Source organism: Merops nubicus, unplaced genomic scaffold (assembly GCF_000691845.1).
Source record: "Merops nubicus isolate BGI_N331 unplaced genomic scaffold, ASM69184v1 scaffold8949, whole genome shotgun sequence".
NCBI classification, from domain to species: Eukaryota; Metazoa; Chordata; class Aves; order Coraciiformes; family Meropidae; genus Merops; species Merops nubicus.
In genome coordinates this window covers 63,304-80,649 of record NW_008633098.1, presented here as the reverse complement: position 1 = coordinate 80,649, position 17,346 = coordinate 63,304, and the positions used below count along the sequence as shown (strand labels likewise).

The following is a 17,346-nucleotide window of genomic DNA, read 5'->3' as shown; positions in this document are numbered from 1 at the left end:
TCACCTTGGGTTAATAAAAGCAGAAATATATAAACCTGAATGGAAATTTGGAGCAGAAATTAGGTCAGCCTTGCTGGAGGGGGTGTTCCCATAAGAGAAAATTTGCTGGAATTCTGCTTATTGCATAAAAAGTTCCTCCACTCAGAGAATGCTGACCCATGGGTAAGGACAATTTAAGATGACTGGTGGAAACTATACATTTATTGCCTTGGGAGGGGGGAGATAGAGTTCCTTTTGTTGTTTTGTGGTTGTTTTTAAGCTGTCTGAGTTCCTTTTTGTGTCTCAGAACTGCAGAGATAACACAGTTGGTGATGACTGCAGTGCTTGTGCCCCAGGCTACTATGGGGAAGTGCTTGGATCTGCCAGTGACTGTTCCCCTTGTGCCTGTCCCAGAGCCAACCCTGTCAGGTAACCAGAGCTTAGAAAATCCAGTGTACATTTTAACATCCTCAATTTCTCTTGATCTGCTTCGTTATCATCACATTTTCTTAATTTTTGGATCTTTGAAGACTCCCTGAGCTGCTCAGAGCTTCTGAGTTGTTCACAGCTAGTGGCAGCTGAGGCTTTAAACTGAAAAGATTAACTGATGGATAAGTCAATTTTTTTTTTTCTCTAAAAACAGATCAGCTGCACAGAATGTTTTCTGAGTTGCTCTGTTTTCCTTTCAAATGTTAGTCTCTTCATTTAAAAAAACAATGCTTTTGTATTTCCAAAGCTTCAGGTCACTTCCAGTCCAGGCAGGAGCTTTTCATGAGCTCAACCCTAGAGGAAGAACAAGTCCTCTTTTGTTTGTAATTTCTACAAGTATTTGTTTGGCAGAGGAACAGTTAACTCCATATTTAGAAAGTCAAAATGCTGTGCAGGCATTTTTATATACATTTTTTTTTCTCCAGAAGCCTGAAAAGCACATTTGTTGTTAGCTTTTGGGGCAGCTGAAGCAGAGCCTGGCCACTCTGATGTTCTCATGCAAGTCTGTTAGATACACACTACAGCCCTCCCAAGCAGCATCCACATTTCATTGCCTGAGCTTTTTAAGGCCAGAAGGTGCTATAGCCAATTAGCCACTAATTAAGCAGCACTGGGAAAGCAAACTGCTTAAGAAACACAATTTAAAGTGCAAATTCCAGAGTGCAGCATCAGATGGAGCAGAGGATGCTGCTGCTGCTGGCACTATTGGACCTGACAGTGTTTTCTTTCTCTGTATGATCTCCCATTTCTGTGCTAGCAGGTGATTGTTTATCCTTCCTCCAGTTTTAGTCCCACTTGTGTGCTGAGAGGTGCTGGGGATTACCACTGTGATGCCTGTCTCCCAGGGTATGAGGGGCAGTACTGTGAAAGGTGAGTCCCAGGAGACATTCCCATTTATTCCCAGCTCCCCAGAGCAGTTTGATGAACAAGAGCCACCTTTGTCCTTGGAATGGATTATTCAGTGTTCATAGAAATACATGGATGAGTCCTGTGAATTAGTGATTTGTTAAGACACTTAATTAAAAACCTATCAGAGATTCTCAATGCAAAACACAACATCTGACTCTGTGGTGACCATCCCTGGTGCTCAGTGTCCCCTTCCTCCCCCTGTAGGTGCTCCTTGGGCTACCACGGTGACCCTCAGCTGCCTGGTGGCAGCTGCCACCCCTGTGGGTGCCATCCCAGTGGCTCTCTTCACCCTCACTGTGACCCTGCCACTGGGCAGTGCCTCTGCAAGCCTGGAGTGACAGGACAGCTCTGCCAGGAGTGTGAGCCCAGGCATCTGCTTCTGGGAGAGGAGTGTGTCTGTAGGTGGCTTCTCAATTCTTTGCTTGGGTCTAGCCCAGTGGTATTTAGATGCATGGGATTATTCCTTGAATTCCTGATGATAAGCTCTATTCATTCTATGAAATAATGAATCATGGTCTCCCAATAAATAATCATGTCATTCCTTATGAGAGAGTGGATCAAAGAAAGACACAGCAAGTGGAGTGATCTGATTTTACAATAAATTGGGATTTAGGGTTCAGAATTTGCTTTGTGTGAGTTACAAAAAAGAAACAACCAAATAAACCCCAGGAATAAATGGAATTAAATCACTGTAGGCTTGAGTTTCTTGTCCTCCCTTTGAGTGTCAGTGGCACTGGCATCACCCTGGATTTATAGTGACACAGCTAAACAGGCTGAATAAGCTGTATAATAAATTTAAGTATATGGTGGCTTCTTTTTAATACTCATTTTGTTTCTTCTTAAACTGTTTTGATCTAGCTTGTGATGACAACTGCACAGGAGTCTTGTTGAACAGCTTGGATGACCTCAGCATGGCCATACTTGCTGTGAACCTCACTGGTGTTGCTCGTGTGCCTTATGGGATGCTCTCAGAGCTGGAGAATGCAACAAAACATCTGAAGGTAAAAAGATTTCACAAATGGTAGAAATACTGAGAGTGTCCAGCACTGAAAGGTTCTACCTGAGATGTTCTGAGATGGAGGATGCTTCCAGGTTGACTGGGGAAAACTTTCCTTCCTGCTCCTCTCTCCCTTAAAGGATGGAATACTGAATTTTGTGGTTCTAGAAGGTCTGAGAGAGTTGGGGTTGGTCAGCCTGGGAAAAAAAGAAAGCTCTGGGGACACCTTCTTGTGGCCTTCCAGTATCTGAAGGAGGCCTACAAGAGAGCTGGGGAGGGACTTTTTCCAAGAGCTTGGAGGGATAGGATGAGAGGTAATGGCTTCAAACTGGAAGAGGAAAGATTTAGATTAGGTATGAGGAAGAAGTTCTTCCCTCAGGGTGGTGAGACCCTGGCCCAGGCTGCCCAGTGGATGCTCCATCCCTGGAGGTGTTGAAGACCAGGCTGGATGCGGCTCTGAGCAACCTGCTCTAGTGGGAGGTGTCCCTGCCTTCTGTCTCTCTGTCACTTGTTCTTTCCCATGCTGAGGAAGACTCTGAATTTTTCCTTTGACAGAAGGCTGCTGGATAATCCTGTGTATCACTTCTTAAAAAAAAACTTGGGCAAAATGATACTTTTGATGGCATTTACAGTGTTTGGCTCTGAAACATCTGAAATCTAAAAATAACTTGGCCAAGAATCACCCTCTTTGTAAGAGGTGCCTTAAGTTTCTTTGCAGAAAGTGCTGTTCTGTTGCAAGCCTTGACCCTGTCAGCCATGACACACATGGATACAATGGGCCATTTATTGCCCTGTAGAGCAATTTGGAGGTGACCTTGAAGCCAAATACAGCCTGATATTTTTTCATAGTGGTTCTGCAGGGCTGCTTGTGCTGCTTTATTGTCTGCAGGGCTGAACTCCTGAGCTCCACACGTTGGGTTTTGACTTGGAAACATAGAGCCCTCCAGAGTCATCCTTGCAGTGACTCCCTAGATGCAGTTTTTCTGGCAAGACCAGCTGCTGAAACAGCAGCTGCTGTAGGAATAAGTGGAAGCATTTAATCTGAGGGGCCTTGGAACATCTCAAAGTGGCTTCTTTGGGCATCTCAGACTGTGGTGAAACAGAATCAGGAAGGCAGAAGTTGTTGCTTTCTTATTACCCAGTTGAGTAGAGCATGGCTGGATCCTTGTTTCCCTACTTAAGAAAAATGAAGAGGAACTGCAATTACTTTGTCCCCTTACATGCTTTGCAAATCAGTCACTTAAAACATATAAATAAAAGTTTTCTTCCCCAAACTTTCCTGGATCCACAACACTGAAACATTCTATTTGCCCTTTTGTGCCCAGTCTTTAAGTTACAGTTTGGTGTTTCTTCTTATTTCTTCTAGGGGTCTCTAGTTCCTAGAAAAGATCCATCTCACTCATTAGCTACAGCAAGAGAAACTCTTCTGAGTTTATCAGGGAGAATCCATCAGCTGCATGAAGAGGTAGGTGCCAACTTCTTCATTTTGAGCATTTCTGGAGAAATCCTTTGAGATTTCTTAGTACATAAATGCCACTGATGCTCAGATATGATTTTAAATCTCTAGAGCTCAGGGAAAGAATTCAGCCCATGCAAAAGGCTTTCTGAGTTAATTGAGCTGTGGGATTCTTCTGCAAACTACAGTGCTTTGTGATGTTGTACAGGAGATACACATAGTTTCTGTGAAGGGGTTTTGTCCTGTGATTATTTAAGGCCTTAAATCTGGAGAAAGGGAGATAATTTCTTCTCCCTGCTTTTAACTCCTTAAAAAAATGATGCAAGAGCTGAATATTCACCAAAAAGTGTTTGAAACTTGTAGTATTGTTTAAAATGATCTCAGCAGAAATAAATCTCTTGAAAATCTATATGAAAAGTAGATGTTTCTATCCTTTACTCAGTTTTAACACAAGGAAAACTTTAGCTAGAAAATGATCAATAGTTTTTCAGCCTTTGGATCTCATTTGCTGACCATACACAAGCATAATTTTCTGCCCATGGATACATGATCTAATGAGGTGTTTGCTCTAAGAGTGTTGTTATTGCTAACAGTGTTCTACCCAGAAGAGTGCTTTTTTTTCCCCTTAAGACACATTAATTATAACTAAAATAATAGAATGTTGACTTTGCTCAAGAAATGCCTGGTCACTATGGCTTTATTGATTATGAAAATAACTGATAACACAATTTTTTGCTGCTCTTGGTATAATTAAGGCATTTGCAAGCATGGAAGCAGCAGAGGACAAGTGAATTACCTTAACAAAACCCATAGTTTCCTCTCCCAAAGTATTCTCAATATTAGAGAAGAAAGTGCATAAACCACAGAGCAATGTCATGAAATAACCAGTGTGTTAGGAGAACTGTCAAAGATCATCTCTGATTTTATTCTAGTCCTCTAGATTTCTGAAAAAAGCTTGGCAGCTTCACACAAAGACTCAGGAAACCAGGAATAAAAGTCAAGAGCTGGCTGGATTTATTGACAGAGTACACACAACCACCAAAGGTACCCTGCTTTTAAGTTAATTCCATTGATTTACCCAATTTAGAGGGGTATTTCCTCCACAACTCTTAAAGAGCTGTTGACACGGCAAGAGCTGTTGGCACAGAGGGTTCACACACTTTTTTTTTTTCAATGCTATGACTAAATGGTTCACTTTCCTCCTTAGCCCTTGCTGAGGTTGCTGTGTCACTAAATGAAACCCTGGGCCTGGACCTCCCACTGGCCAATGCTACTTCTCAGAGCCTGCAGGATGATATTTCTGCCTTCTTGGATGTGATGCGCCAGAGAGACTTTGCCCAGCAGCACCACAGTGCTGCCAGTGCCCTCAAGTAAGCCTATTGTATAAAAAAAATCCCTCTCCTTTCTTTCACATCTGTCTATATGATGCCCTAATGCTTTTTGGAGAGAGAGAGCTGGAGAAAGGTGTGAGGCAGTGTGATGAATAACCAGCCCTGGTGAAGCTGTATGGACTCTGAATTTGGAGTTAGAGGATTTGGAGATATTTGAGCGTCCCATATGGGACTAAGAGACCTAAAGCCTCTTTGTTTAGTGGGAGGGGGTTGAGGCCCCATCCCTGGGGGTCTTTAAGGCCAGGCTGGAGGAGGCTCTGGGCAGCCTGATCTAGTGGGAGGTGTCCCTGCTCATGGCAGAGGGGTTGGAACTGGGGGATCCTTGTGGTCCCTTCCAACCCTGACAGATTCTGATCTGTTTTAGCAGAGGACTTTAGAGCCCTAATGGCTCCAGGGTTGGACTTGATGATCTTGGAGGTCCCTTCCCACCTAAAGGATTCTATGATTCTATGAAGAAACTCACTGGTTTCAGTTTGTTTCAGATCTGGTGTTAAGGCACATCTTGGAGTTGGTTTTGGCCATTGTAGAAGTGTCTCAGTCAGTTGCTTCCAGAAGGACCTTGAGGGGCTGGAGTGTGGCCAGAGAAGGGCAACGAAGTTGGGGAAGGGTCTAGAGGCCAAGTGTGGGGAGGAGCAGCTGAGGGAGCTGGGGGTGCTGAGCCTGGAGCAAAGGAGGCTCAGGGGAGACCTTCTGGCTCTGCACAGCTCCTGACAGGAGCCTGGAGCCAGGGGGGGGTCGGGCTCTGCTCCCAAGGGGCAAGAGATATCACAATCAGAAACAGCCCTAAGTTGCTCCAGGGGAGGTTTAGGTTGGACATTAGGAAGAATTCCTTCCCCTGGAGGGTTGCCCAGGGCTGTGCCAGGCTGCCCAGGGCAGTGGTGGAGTCCCCACCCCTGGAGGGGTTTCCAAGCTGTGGAGATGTGGGGTGAGGGACACGGGGCAGTGGGGACCTGGCAGGGCTGGAGGGTGGTTGGGCTTGATCTTAAAGGTCTCTTCCAACCCAAATGGTGTTGTAATTCTGTCTAACAAAGGCATTTGTCACAGCATTCTGTGTTCTTCAGGAATAGTAAGGGTTGGCCTAGCCTAGTAAAAGCTGGGAAATGTCACCATTGGTTTTAAGGGATGAAGATTTAGACCAGAGTGGAATATTCCTGAAAAGAAAAAAGTCTTTTCTTTATGAACTGCTTTGGATTAGGCAGGATGGAATGATTGTGTTTCTAGCATGTCTGATTTTGCTCCACAGACTCCTCTGCTTGTCCTTGTGCTGGCAATCAAATTGTATAGAAGCTAAACAGACATGAAACTGGGCTAGAAAAGTACCATTTATTCCTATATTTATTATGACCTTCAAATAGCTTTTGTTTGCACTCACAGAAACGTTTCAGCAACAGAATGTTCTGACTTTCCACATCATCTTTTGAGCTGTGACACGAGGCATTTGGAAATGGAACTTTTTTTCTGTTGAAATCTCTGAAAGTTCTTTGTCAAGTGTCCTTTGCCAGATGGAAGAAGAGGGTTAAGAAGATTTTTGAGTGGTTTTCTCTGTGGAATTTATCGTGCAGTGCAGCTGTAGATTCAAAACTGATGTAAATAAGCAGCTTGCCAGCCCTTTTTTTGAGGAGCAGGAGCTGCCACCTTGCTCACAGTGAACTGAATGATGAGAAGCTGTTAAACAACATTTCCAACTGAGGTCTGCATGGAAAGCAAAGTTCCCAAACAATTTGGGCTACAACCTTTTTCACTCTGTGTGGAAACAGAAGCTATTCTTGTGCTGTAAAATGCTTTCATTCCTGTAACTTCAAGGCTGTGGCTTCTGAGTGTGAGGACCCTGAGTTATTAGTTTGAGGAAATAGGTGCAAGTTGTGGGAACTGTGAAATAAAGTAGGTTTCTTTCAGCTGAAGACTTGAAATCAGATTAAAAGGCACAAAGACTTGTGTCAAAGTAACACTTTTTGTATGTGTAAAAGCTGCAGTGTGCAGATTCTGTGCTGAAATGAGGAGAAACTAAAGGGGTGGAGTTAGAGGGTGATTTTTTCAGCTCAATTCCTTCAATAACAGAACGTGCTCAGATGGAGAGGCAGATATTCCCAAATAGAACAAGTGGAATGTTTAACAGCTGACAAGCTAATTATTTATATTGCTCTTTCCCAGATAATGTCTGTTATTCATTAAAAGAAGCCAAATCCAGAGATTGAGCCTTTCAATGTTCATTTTAATGAGGCTGTGAATTCTTTTTCCATATTTCAGCTTTTCAGGACTCTCTGATATTTGTCCTTCACTTTGGTTGTTTCTTTCCAGTGTCAAACTTCATAATTTGTTTTTTGCATCTATAGTCAAAATATGAATCAGGACAATGAAGATCTAGAGGAATGCCCCACAGAGTTTTTAATTGGGGGGGGTTATTCCAAATTAAGTCCAAGGGAATGTGTTTTGTACCAACCCCTTTCCCCTCCTGTCACCACACACAGTTTATAAACTGAATAAACTGAATTACTGCCCTTCCCTCCAGGAAGTCATCTCTTTGTGTGGTGAGATGAGTAACTAAAGCACCACATTTATGTGATATCACAGCAAAAAATATTGCAGACTCTTGCAAGAAGATGCCTTCCAATTAATTCCACATCACTCCATTTTCTCCTCCAGAAATCCTTGCCCAAGGTTCTCCTTTGCCACTTAATTTACTCTCTGGTTCCTCTCATTGTCAGAGCTGCTGGAAACCTGTTGCTGCAGGTTCAGAAGGACTATCTTAAACCCCAGCAGGAGCTTGCTGAGCTGAAGAAGGATGCAAACCAGCTCTTGTCAAAGCACAACAGCAGCCTGCAAGACGCCCAGGACCTGGTGGACCAGGCATTTGAGAACATCAAGGAGACCAGTCGTTTGGTTCCTCTCATCTCCAGCAACCTGGCTGAGTTAAATGTAAGGCTGGACAGTTGGTGTTGCTGCATAAAAATGATCAGAGATGAGATTGGGATGAAAAGCTGCTTTTTAGACTTGTGTGTTTCAATGTGATGCTGTCCATGATAGCTTAAAATTTAGAAGGAAACCAGACCCTTGTTGGAAAACCAAGAAATGGTTGTTTTATATGAACTCCTATAACTTTATGACTTTAGAGACTGCTATAAACCACTTGATTTATGCTCTAGGACAAAAAGCTAAATATAAAGGAAGGTGAAGAAGTCTCAGCTGCACTCCTTAAAGAAGGGAAGGTCCTAGTGAACACTGCTGCTGCTCTTGCCCAAGATGTAAAGAACTCTACATCTGTAAGTTCTTCTAGTGTTAAAATTTATGGTGTATTTTGCTATTGGGGAAAAAAAAATGACCTAATTTCGTTGTGCAGAACCTGGAGGTCCAGCAGGATGGGTTTGTCCTGTGGAGCACCAAGCTGAGGCACCATGTGGATGAGCTGGTGATGCAGATGTCTGTGAGAGGAGTGCTTGACCTGGTCTACAGAGCAGAAGACCATGCCACCCAGCTCCAGAGACTTGCTGATGCACTGGAGAGGTGATCAACTGGAGAAATATGAAATCTGGAGAGATTTATAGGAGTGTCAGTTTTAATTTAAATAGGTAGTAGCTTAATCCACTAAAGAAAGTCCCTGCCTGTGGTAGGGGGGTTGGACTAGATGATCTTTAAAGGTCCCTTCCAACTCAAACCCTTCTATGATCAATTTTTATTCCACATTTTAAGTGCTTTTTACTTTTAATGCAGTGTACTTTTATTAAATGCCATGGAGGGGGTTGATTAATCTCACATTTTGTGAGAGTGACTAACACAGGAACTAATTAACCATTGAACATCCAGTGAGTATATCATTGTAGGGCTTGAAAGCTTCTGGTCTGTGTGGTTGACAACATCTTGCTGACTCCCATCAAGAAGCTTTTCCTGCTATGGCTCCATTATTGCTGTTTTCAAAGCAATCTTGCAGAAACAAATGGGTTTTAATCTCAAATTTACAGAGATTTGGGAAGTCATTCCAGTTCACTCAATGGAAATCAACCTTCTAGAATTCTTTTCAAATCAGCAGATAGGTCTTAAAAGTTAAATCACACCAGACTGGCAAATTTTTTTTGTGTATTTTAAAGTCTGAGAACAGAAAATTTTGCTCTGATTAACACTGAGCAGCTCTGCTGACTTCACTGCTGCTGGATAAGTTCAATAAAGCAAAATTTAACAGTGAAGAGATTTCAGGTGATTCATTTCCTCCTAGATTCTATATTTCCTCTACTTTGCTTTTGAGCTCCAGCTAGGATCCTGTCCTGTTTAGGTGATGGGATTTGTTTGCTCTAAGTGACTAAGAAACTTTATAAATTGCAAAACTATAAACAAGAAGGAATAAAATGGAGGGGGAAAAAAAAGATGAAAAGGTACCAAGCAGAACAAGGAAGAACAAAATAGGAAAAAAAAAAAGATTAAAACCTTCTCTAAACTGATTTTTTTTTTTTTTTCAGTTCAAAATAATGACCTTAAACCCCTTACACAACTCAGGGCAGGGGCTGCTCATTCCTTTCTATTCTAGCAAGACATGGGACTGGGTGCTTGATGAAGATACTCTCATGGAAACAGAATTATTTGTTCATTCTCTGTTTAGTGGCCTCTCTAAAGTGAGGAATGTGACTCTGACCACAAGTGCTGCTGTCCACACCCACTCCAGTGTGAAAAGTGTGATTGAGAGGACTGAGAGCTTGGCAGATGATGCCTCTAGAGTTGTGAATGGCCCCTTGGATTTAGTAAGTACCACTATTAGTATTTTAAGGAATATCTTTCTCATTTTCATCATATTCTAGTGGTTTTGATACTTGATGAATTAAAAAGACCTCAGCAGTTAGTCTGACCTTATTACTCTTAATATTATTCATTTTTTTCCCCTTTTATCTCATTCTGCTTTCCCTGGCTGCAAACCCAACGTTCTTGGACAAATGATTGCAGCATGGTGAGGTTCTTTTAATTGATGCTGAATAAGGTATTAAATAGAATATCTCCTAAATTTATAATAAGAATGTTCAGTAACTCCAAATAGACATCTGCAGAAATGCTTTCAGCTGAATTTCAGTAACTCATACATGGTTGATGTCTCTGTTTTTCAGCCAGAAGAATCTCTCACTCTTCTTGGGAAAGAAACTCTTCTGCTCAGCTCTAAATTTCAGAATGAAGCTAAAAATGTGAAGAAAAGAAACGATGGTCAGTCCCTGAGAGTTCACATTTCTGTTTCTTTTTCTAGCTCCTGTTCTGTGGGGTTTTATGTGGGTTTTTTTGTGTTTTTTTTTAAGCTATAGTAAAATACTGCATTTGACTGTGTACATATTTTTTTCAGAATGAAGCTAAAAATGTGAAGAAAAGAAACGATGGTCAGTCCCTGAGAGTTCACATTTCTGTTTCTTTTTCTAGATCCTGTTCTGTGGGGGTTTTTTGTGTGTTTTTTTAAGCTACAGTAAAATACTGCATTTGACTGTGTTCATATTTTTATCCAATTAAGATTAATGTCTTATGGAGTCATGCAGTATTATACTTCTTTGTTTAAGACTATAATTTTGCTCTTTAACCATTTATAAATTGGCTTTTAGTATCAATGACTTGAGAAATGAGGGACACAGTTTATGGAATTCAGATGGAGAGGATACACAATTTTTGTTGTTCTTTCAGTTTTATGTATTTTTATTTCTAGGGAGAGGATTCTGCAAATAGATCACAAAAAAAAAAAGACAAGACAAACACTTCTTTGGCTGGTTCCTGTTAGATAGTGCAAAAAAGTGAAGAACTTGAGCTCACAATCATGGAATCATTTTAATTTTTAGCCTTTTCCTGCCTCTTTCTGCCAATTCAGTCTGATGGAATTGGCCCCAAAAGTGTAACTTTGAATGGACTAGTGCCCACAGGAGCTTATGGGTGCAAACTGCATTCATTTTGCATTCCTGTGTGTAAAATGCTCTTTCTGTTCCCCAAACTAAGAGAAATTCACTGATTAAAGAAGTGAACCCTTGTTATCTCTCTCCATGGGCTTTGTGTGGGTCGTGTGGCATTTGTGCATGGAGACATCACAGTTCTTTCTTCCAACAGGCCTTTTATCTGGATTGAATGGCTTGAATAAAAAGGTAGAAAAGATTAAAGAAAGTACTAATAAACTTGTCAACCAGCTTAATGATTCCCTGTTGACACTAAGAGCATTGCCTAATGGTAAGTGAGATTTACACTGACTTTTTTTTTTTAAATAAACCCATGAAACATAACTGGCTGATCATATAAGGGCTGTAGTCTTGATTCTTATTTCACATTGCTGTAAATCAATTGCTCTGAGGGCAATAGAATCACACTGATAGGAGAACAGGGTGAAGACTTAAAATATTTATTCCCACTTGGAGAGAAATTTACACACAGAACTGTCAAGTTTTGCCTTATTTCTATACTTTGTGTCAAAATTGTTTCTACTCTGCTGTGAAATGTATCAGCTGCACCTAAATATTTTCTTGTTGCAAATGTCAACTTCATTCAGCTGATTAAAAAGTTCTTTCTGTGCTTTTCCAGAAGAAAAGAATTCCCTTTTTAAAGAAAAAAGCTTTTCTTTTACATAGAGGCCATTCAAGAAAATCAAGAATTCAATGAAACTAGCAGAGAAAATGTCACTGGAGTTCTGAATAAGGGTCTGAAACACTTTCCCAACCACAGCAAGGTGTTGGGGTTTATTTTTAGGTAGAACCATGCTCAGGAAGACCTCCTGCCAAGGTGTTTGGGTTGTCCTGTGACAACCAGAGGACTGTCCTCCTCAGCTCACAGCTCAACATTGTTTGATTTCTGATTTGTTATTACAGTTCTTGAAGTTTTCTTGGGGTTTTTTTCTTAATCTGGGTGTAGGTTGATGGTGGCATTGTCCTCTGTATAGGGTGCTGGTGGTGAAGAATGGTCCCTGCACACCTAAATCAGATCTTCTGTGCCAGTTGCAGCATCTTCCCACTCTTCTGGGCACAAGGGGAGGCTGAGACTGGTGCACTCGCTACATAAATGACTGTAGCCCAGAGAAAAGGGTGTAGTAGACCTTCTGCCTCTCCAGCTTTCTGTAGGACTCAAATCACAGGTCCAGCCAGGGGCTCTGGGTGCCCAAACTCATTTGGGGAACTTGAAACACTATGAGCCTGATGTGTTCCTATAATGTTCCTCTTGGGATGGGCAGAGTCCAGTTCCCTAATACAGAGTCCAGTTTGGGGTGCCCCAGTTAGAGAGACAAGGAGCTACTGGAGGGAGTCCAGTGGAGGCTGTGGAGATGCTGAGGGGCTGGAGCATCTCTGTGCCAGGCCAGGCTGAGAGCCCTGGGGCTGTTCAGCTGGAGAAGAGAAGCCTCAGAGGGGATCTGAGCAGTGCTGAGCAAGAGCTAAAGGGCCCCCGGGGGGCAAGAGGCTGGGGCCAGACTCTGTCAGTGGTGCCCAGAGACAGGACAAGGGGCAACGGGCACCAACTGGAACCCAGGAGGTGCCACCTGAGCAGCAGGAGAAACTTCTTTGGGGTGAGGGTGCAGAGCCTGGAGCAGCTGCCCAGAGAGGCTGGGGAGTCTCCTGCTCTGGAGAGATCCCAAACCCTCCTGGCTGTGACCCTGGGCACCCTGCTGGGGGTGAGCTGCTGGAGCAGGGGGTGGGATGAGATGATCTCCAGAGGTCCCTGCCCACCCCACCCTGCTGGGATCCTGGGACTATGTTTGTAACGTGATGCTGTGGAGCTGGGTGTTTATTGCTCCCTAATGTGTATGAAAACTGTGTTGTCTCATTGTTTTTTAATTTATTTTTCATTTAACCTGGGAACTGTTTCAGATACAAGGAGGTCCAGGCTCGAGGTGAAGGAGCTGGCTGTGTCTGCCAACACCAGTGCTGTGCTGGGTTTAAGCCACTTTGGGGATTTCACTCAGAAGCTGCTGAATGCCTCTTCTGCATTGTCCCAAGTGAATGACACGTTGAGGAAAACCAGTGAACTTCTCACTGATTCCTCCAAGGCTGGTGAGTTTGCTGCCTCAGTGCTCCTTGGAAATGTCACTGCTTGCAGAAGCACTACTAATACTCTGTTCTAATAAGCATTAAATATGTGTCTGATGGACTGAAAGCTGCTTCCTAAGTCAATAAAAATGTGCTGGCTTCTTAAATGTCCTCTGGAGGAGTCACGTGGGATACCTTGAAGTGTCCACATCCCTCCTGATGTCTAAAATTGCCCAAAATGAGCAGAAAGAGGCCACCTTAGTTGTGTTTTTTTTTAGCAATGAACAGTTCATCTCCCTTTCCATCTCCCTCAACGTGCCATTTGTGTTTTGGCAGCAGTCACAGCTGAGAAACGAGTGAAAGAAGTGGAAGCACAAGCAAATCTTTTACTGGACAGGCTGGAACCTTTGAGGATGCTGGAGGAGAACCTGAACAGAAACTTGTCTGAGATCAAAGAGCTCATCAGCCAGGCCCGCAAGCAGGCAGCATCTGTGAGTTCCACCAGCCCAGCCTCAACCAGCTTCACTTTGGCTTTTAGCAGGGAAGTTGTTTGAGGTACAGAGCCTAAAATTTACTGCCAGAGGACCTGCTTGTGCCAAGGACTCTCTGAAGTCCAAGAGCCTTGCTTGATGCTGACAACACAGGGGCAGGGCTCTTGGTGTGTCTTACTAGTTTTAGCTTCAGGTTTCTTAAGTTTTAATTAAGTTTTAGTTTCAAGTTTCTTATTGCATTTGGGGGTTTATCAAGGCCCGCAAGCAGGCAGCATCTGTGAGTTCCACCAGCCCAGCCTCAACCAGCTTCACTTTGGCTTTTAGCAGGGAAGTTGTTTGAGGTACAGAGCCTAAAATTTACTGCCAGAGGACCTGCTTGTGCCAAGGACTCTCTGAAGTCCAAGAGCCTTGCCTGATGCTGAGAACACAGGGGCAGGGCTCTTGGTGTGTCTTACTAGTTTTAGCTTCAAGTTTCTCTTTGCATTTGGAGGTTTATCAGAACAACAAGGAAGGAATTTATTTATTAATTCCTTTTTTTTTTCCCCTTTAAAACTACTGGAACACAGTAGGCCAGAAAGCAATCACAGATGTTGTGGTGGGAGAGAGACAAGTGAGGGGATGATGCTGCTGTTCTTAGGAGGACAAGATGTTGATTTCTGAGCTTATTTTAGAGACTGACATGGGATGCCTTTGTTGAACATCAACAAGATTAATTAGCATTAGATATTTTTCAACAAGAGTGTTGATTCTATCAGTAAATTTACCATCTCTGCCCCACCATGTCCATAAGTTCTTTGCCAGAAGCTACTGTGCATCCAGAACATGAGGTAGGTGCTGATGTTCCTGCTCAGTGCAGGGGGCTGGACTAGGTGACCACGACAGGTCCCTTCCAACCCAAACCAGTCTGTGATTCTATAATTACTTTAAAACCAATAACAGGCTTGTTTTTAAGTCTTTACTCCCCACCTGAAGACAACAAATGTGAATCAACTCTTCTATAAACCTCATTAAACTGAGGGGAATATGAAAATTGATTATCAGTGAGTCATTTTTGGTTTGCCTTTGGCTTTAGTAGAGGTATGTTATGGTAAGATTTAAGGAGGTTTTGTTTTAAATTAATAAATGGCTTTCAGTTCTTCCTGCAGATCTCCTTAATTCCATGGTTATTGCTTCTCTGTCTCAGTCCACTGGAGCTTAATGAACCCACTGTAGAAGAGAGGCAGTAGTATTTTCTCAAGTGTCCTAAACCAGAGGTTCCTAAAATCCCCTTTTTCAAATTTTGAAAGTTTATTCTGGTTTTTTTTAACACACTTTTATTAGAGAAACTCTCTCAATCTGTGTCCACGTGTGTGTGCTTTATGTATTTAATTGTTACAGGCACCTTAATGAAGCTGATGAAGTTAAAGCTTAACTTGTAATATACTCACAAATGTATCTTTTGAATAATCATGTAACCTTTTAACACACTTTTATTAGAGAAACTCTTTCTGTGTCCACGTGTGTGTGCTTTGTGTATTTAATTGTTACAGGCACCTTAATGAAGCTGATGAAGTTAAAGCTTAACTTGTAATATACTCACAAATGTATCTTTTGAATAATCATGTAACCTGTGGTGTTAAATGAACGAGCCAGAATTATTGCCAGGCTCTCTGCCTTTGAACTATTTTAAGATTATTTTAAATCTCAACATAGCTTGGAAACTATTTATTTTTTTTTAAAGGTTTTGAATCTCTGTATCTTTATTTTCTGATATTATCCCAGTGGCTTTTACACCCATTTTAAGATTATTTTAAATCTCAACATAGTTTAGAAACTATTTATTTTTTTTAAAGGTTTTGAATCTCTATATCTTTATTTCCTGATATTATTCCAGTGGCTTTTACAGCTACATGGGCTCCTGCCCCAAGATTTATTGTTGGTTTCTAAGGTATTGGAATAGTTTCATTTACTGGCTTCAAATCTAGTTGAATGAGTGACTTCTGACAGATTTCATTGGTTTTTATTTGTGAGTCTCTTTTATCAAGCAACACCCAGGAGATTACAAAGGTGTGAAAGCACCTCAGCCAATGGCTTGCCCAGAAGCTAAGTCCAAAACCCAGAAACCTGTGCTATGTGGAGACTTTTTTTGGCTTCCATTTCCTCCTTTCCCCCCCAGATTAAAGTGGCAGTGTCAGCAGAGAGAGATTGTATCCGTGCCTACCAACCCCAAATTTCATCCACCAATTACAACACCCTCACCCTCAACGTGAAGACTGCTGAGCCAGACAACCTCCTCTTCTACCTGGGCAGCAATGGGAAGGTGAGTGTCCACCAGATGGTAGTCAGATGTCTTAAATGACCACCTACATGGGTTTTTGCCTACCTGATTTCAAAATAAGTATCCAAATGAGGTCCCATGCAGGTATTTTTGTGCCTTAGATGATTGTGAAGATCCTCAAAGGTAGAAAATGAAAGCATATGATTCTTCAACGTTGCCTCTTGGCCATGTCATGAAAATTCCCCTTTTATGGCACAGTGACTCCATCATGGACAAAGGAAGAGCTACAGATGTTGTCTCTCTAGACTTCCACAAGGCCTTTGGCTTGGTGTGACACTTGGTCTCCCCAAACCTCCTTTTCTAAATGGGAGAGAGATGGATTTGATGCATGGGCTGTTTGGTAGATGGGGAATTGATGGGATGGTCACATCCAGAGGGTAGTGGTCAACAGCTTGGTGGAGTCTGATGAGGAGTTGGGCCTCCCTAAGGGCAGGGCCCTCCACTTGCCCTTGTTGAGCATCACTGGGACTGATTTTGCTAGGAATCAACTCCTGTGATATGACTCTGGAAAGACTTTCTCAGTGTTCCACGTTGAAATACAGAAACCAGAAGCCACAGGTTTGGTGCCATAAGTGTCCTGCTGTTTTTCAGACAGACTTCCTTGCTCTGGAGATGCGACGGGGTAAGGTGGCTCTTCTGTGGGATCTGGGCTCTGGATCAACAAGAGTGGAACACCCTGATTTCCAAATTGACAACAACAAATGGCACAGAATACATGCAACCAGGTAATATAAAAAGAAAACAGCCTAAATGTTGACTAGGGAAGTTGAGGATGATGATGATGATTTGTTTTTCCAGGGATTGTAGGAGTGTCCAGCTGCTTAGTGAACTTGGCATAAAACCTCAAACCATCTTCTGAGTTTTCCAGTGACTTTTATTGTCCTTAAAAAGAGAAGCTTTTTAGCTGTGTTGGCTAAGTGTGGTGATTTCTAAAGCTATTCATTAATTTTTCTACTTGGCAGGTTTGGAAGAACAGGTACACTCAGTATAGAGGAAACCAACTCCAACCAGAAGGCTTCACCCAAATCTGCCACCTCTCCAGGGACAGCCAGCATCCTAGATGTCAACAAATCAACCCGCATGTTTATCGGAGGACTGGGAGGGCAAATCAAGGTTCAATTCTGAGCACAGTGTTCTGGAAAAATGGCTTTTATCATGTTTGAGAGGTGCTTTTGGCTTAGAACTAATGATGTGAGGTGGTTACTTCATCAAGAAGTACTCTGAGCATACAGCACAGATGCTATAAGGGTCTTCTAGTGGCCTGGAGTTAATTTTCTTGGAGATCTTTGCATAAGTTGTTAACCAGGATGGGCTGTTCCAGGCTTGATCCATAGACATTACACAATAAATTTGTTTTCTCTTTCC

At 42.3% G+C, this 17,346-nt stretch overlaps 1 protein-coding gene across 1 annotated transcript in view; it reads left to right on the top strand.

Moving 5' to 3' along the window:
• Positions 1-17,346, top strand: part of LAMA1 (laminin, alpha 1) — a gene marked incomplete at its 5' end in the record, with an annotated part of 49,599 nt that overhangs the window by 14,742 nt on the left and 17,511 nt on the right. The window contains 18 exon segments of the mRNA XM_008948133.1: positions 287-408; positions 1,252-1,338; positions 1,582-1,775; positions 2,236-2,378; positions 3,741-3,839; positions 4,763-4,874; positions 5,038-5,200; positions 7,927-8,137; positions 8,365-8,481; positions 8,559-8,722; positions 9,810-9,948; positions 10,306-10,399; positions 11,276-11,392; positions 13,015-13,197; positions 13,510-13,664; positions 15,820-15,963; positions 16,573-16,706; positions 16,944-17,094. Coding sequence (XP_008946381.1) covers positions 287-408; positions 1,252-1,338; positions 1,582-1,775; positions 2,236-2,378; positions 3,741-3,839; positions 4,763-4,874; positions 5,038-5,200; positions 7,927-8,137; positions 8,365-8,481; positions 8,559-8,722; positions 9,810-9,948; positions 10,306-10,399; positions 11,276-11,392; positions 13,015-13,197; positions 13,510-13,664; positions 15,820-15,963; positions 16,573-16,706; positions 16,944-17,094 — 2,529 coding nt within the window.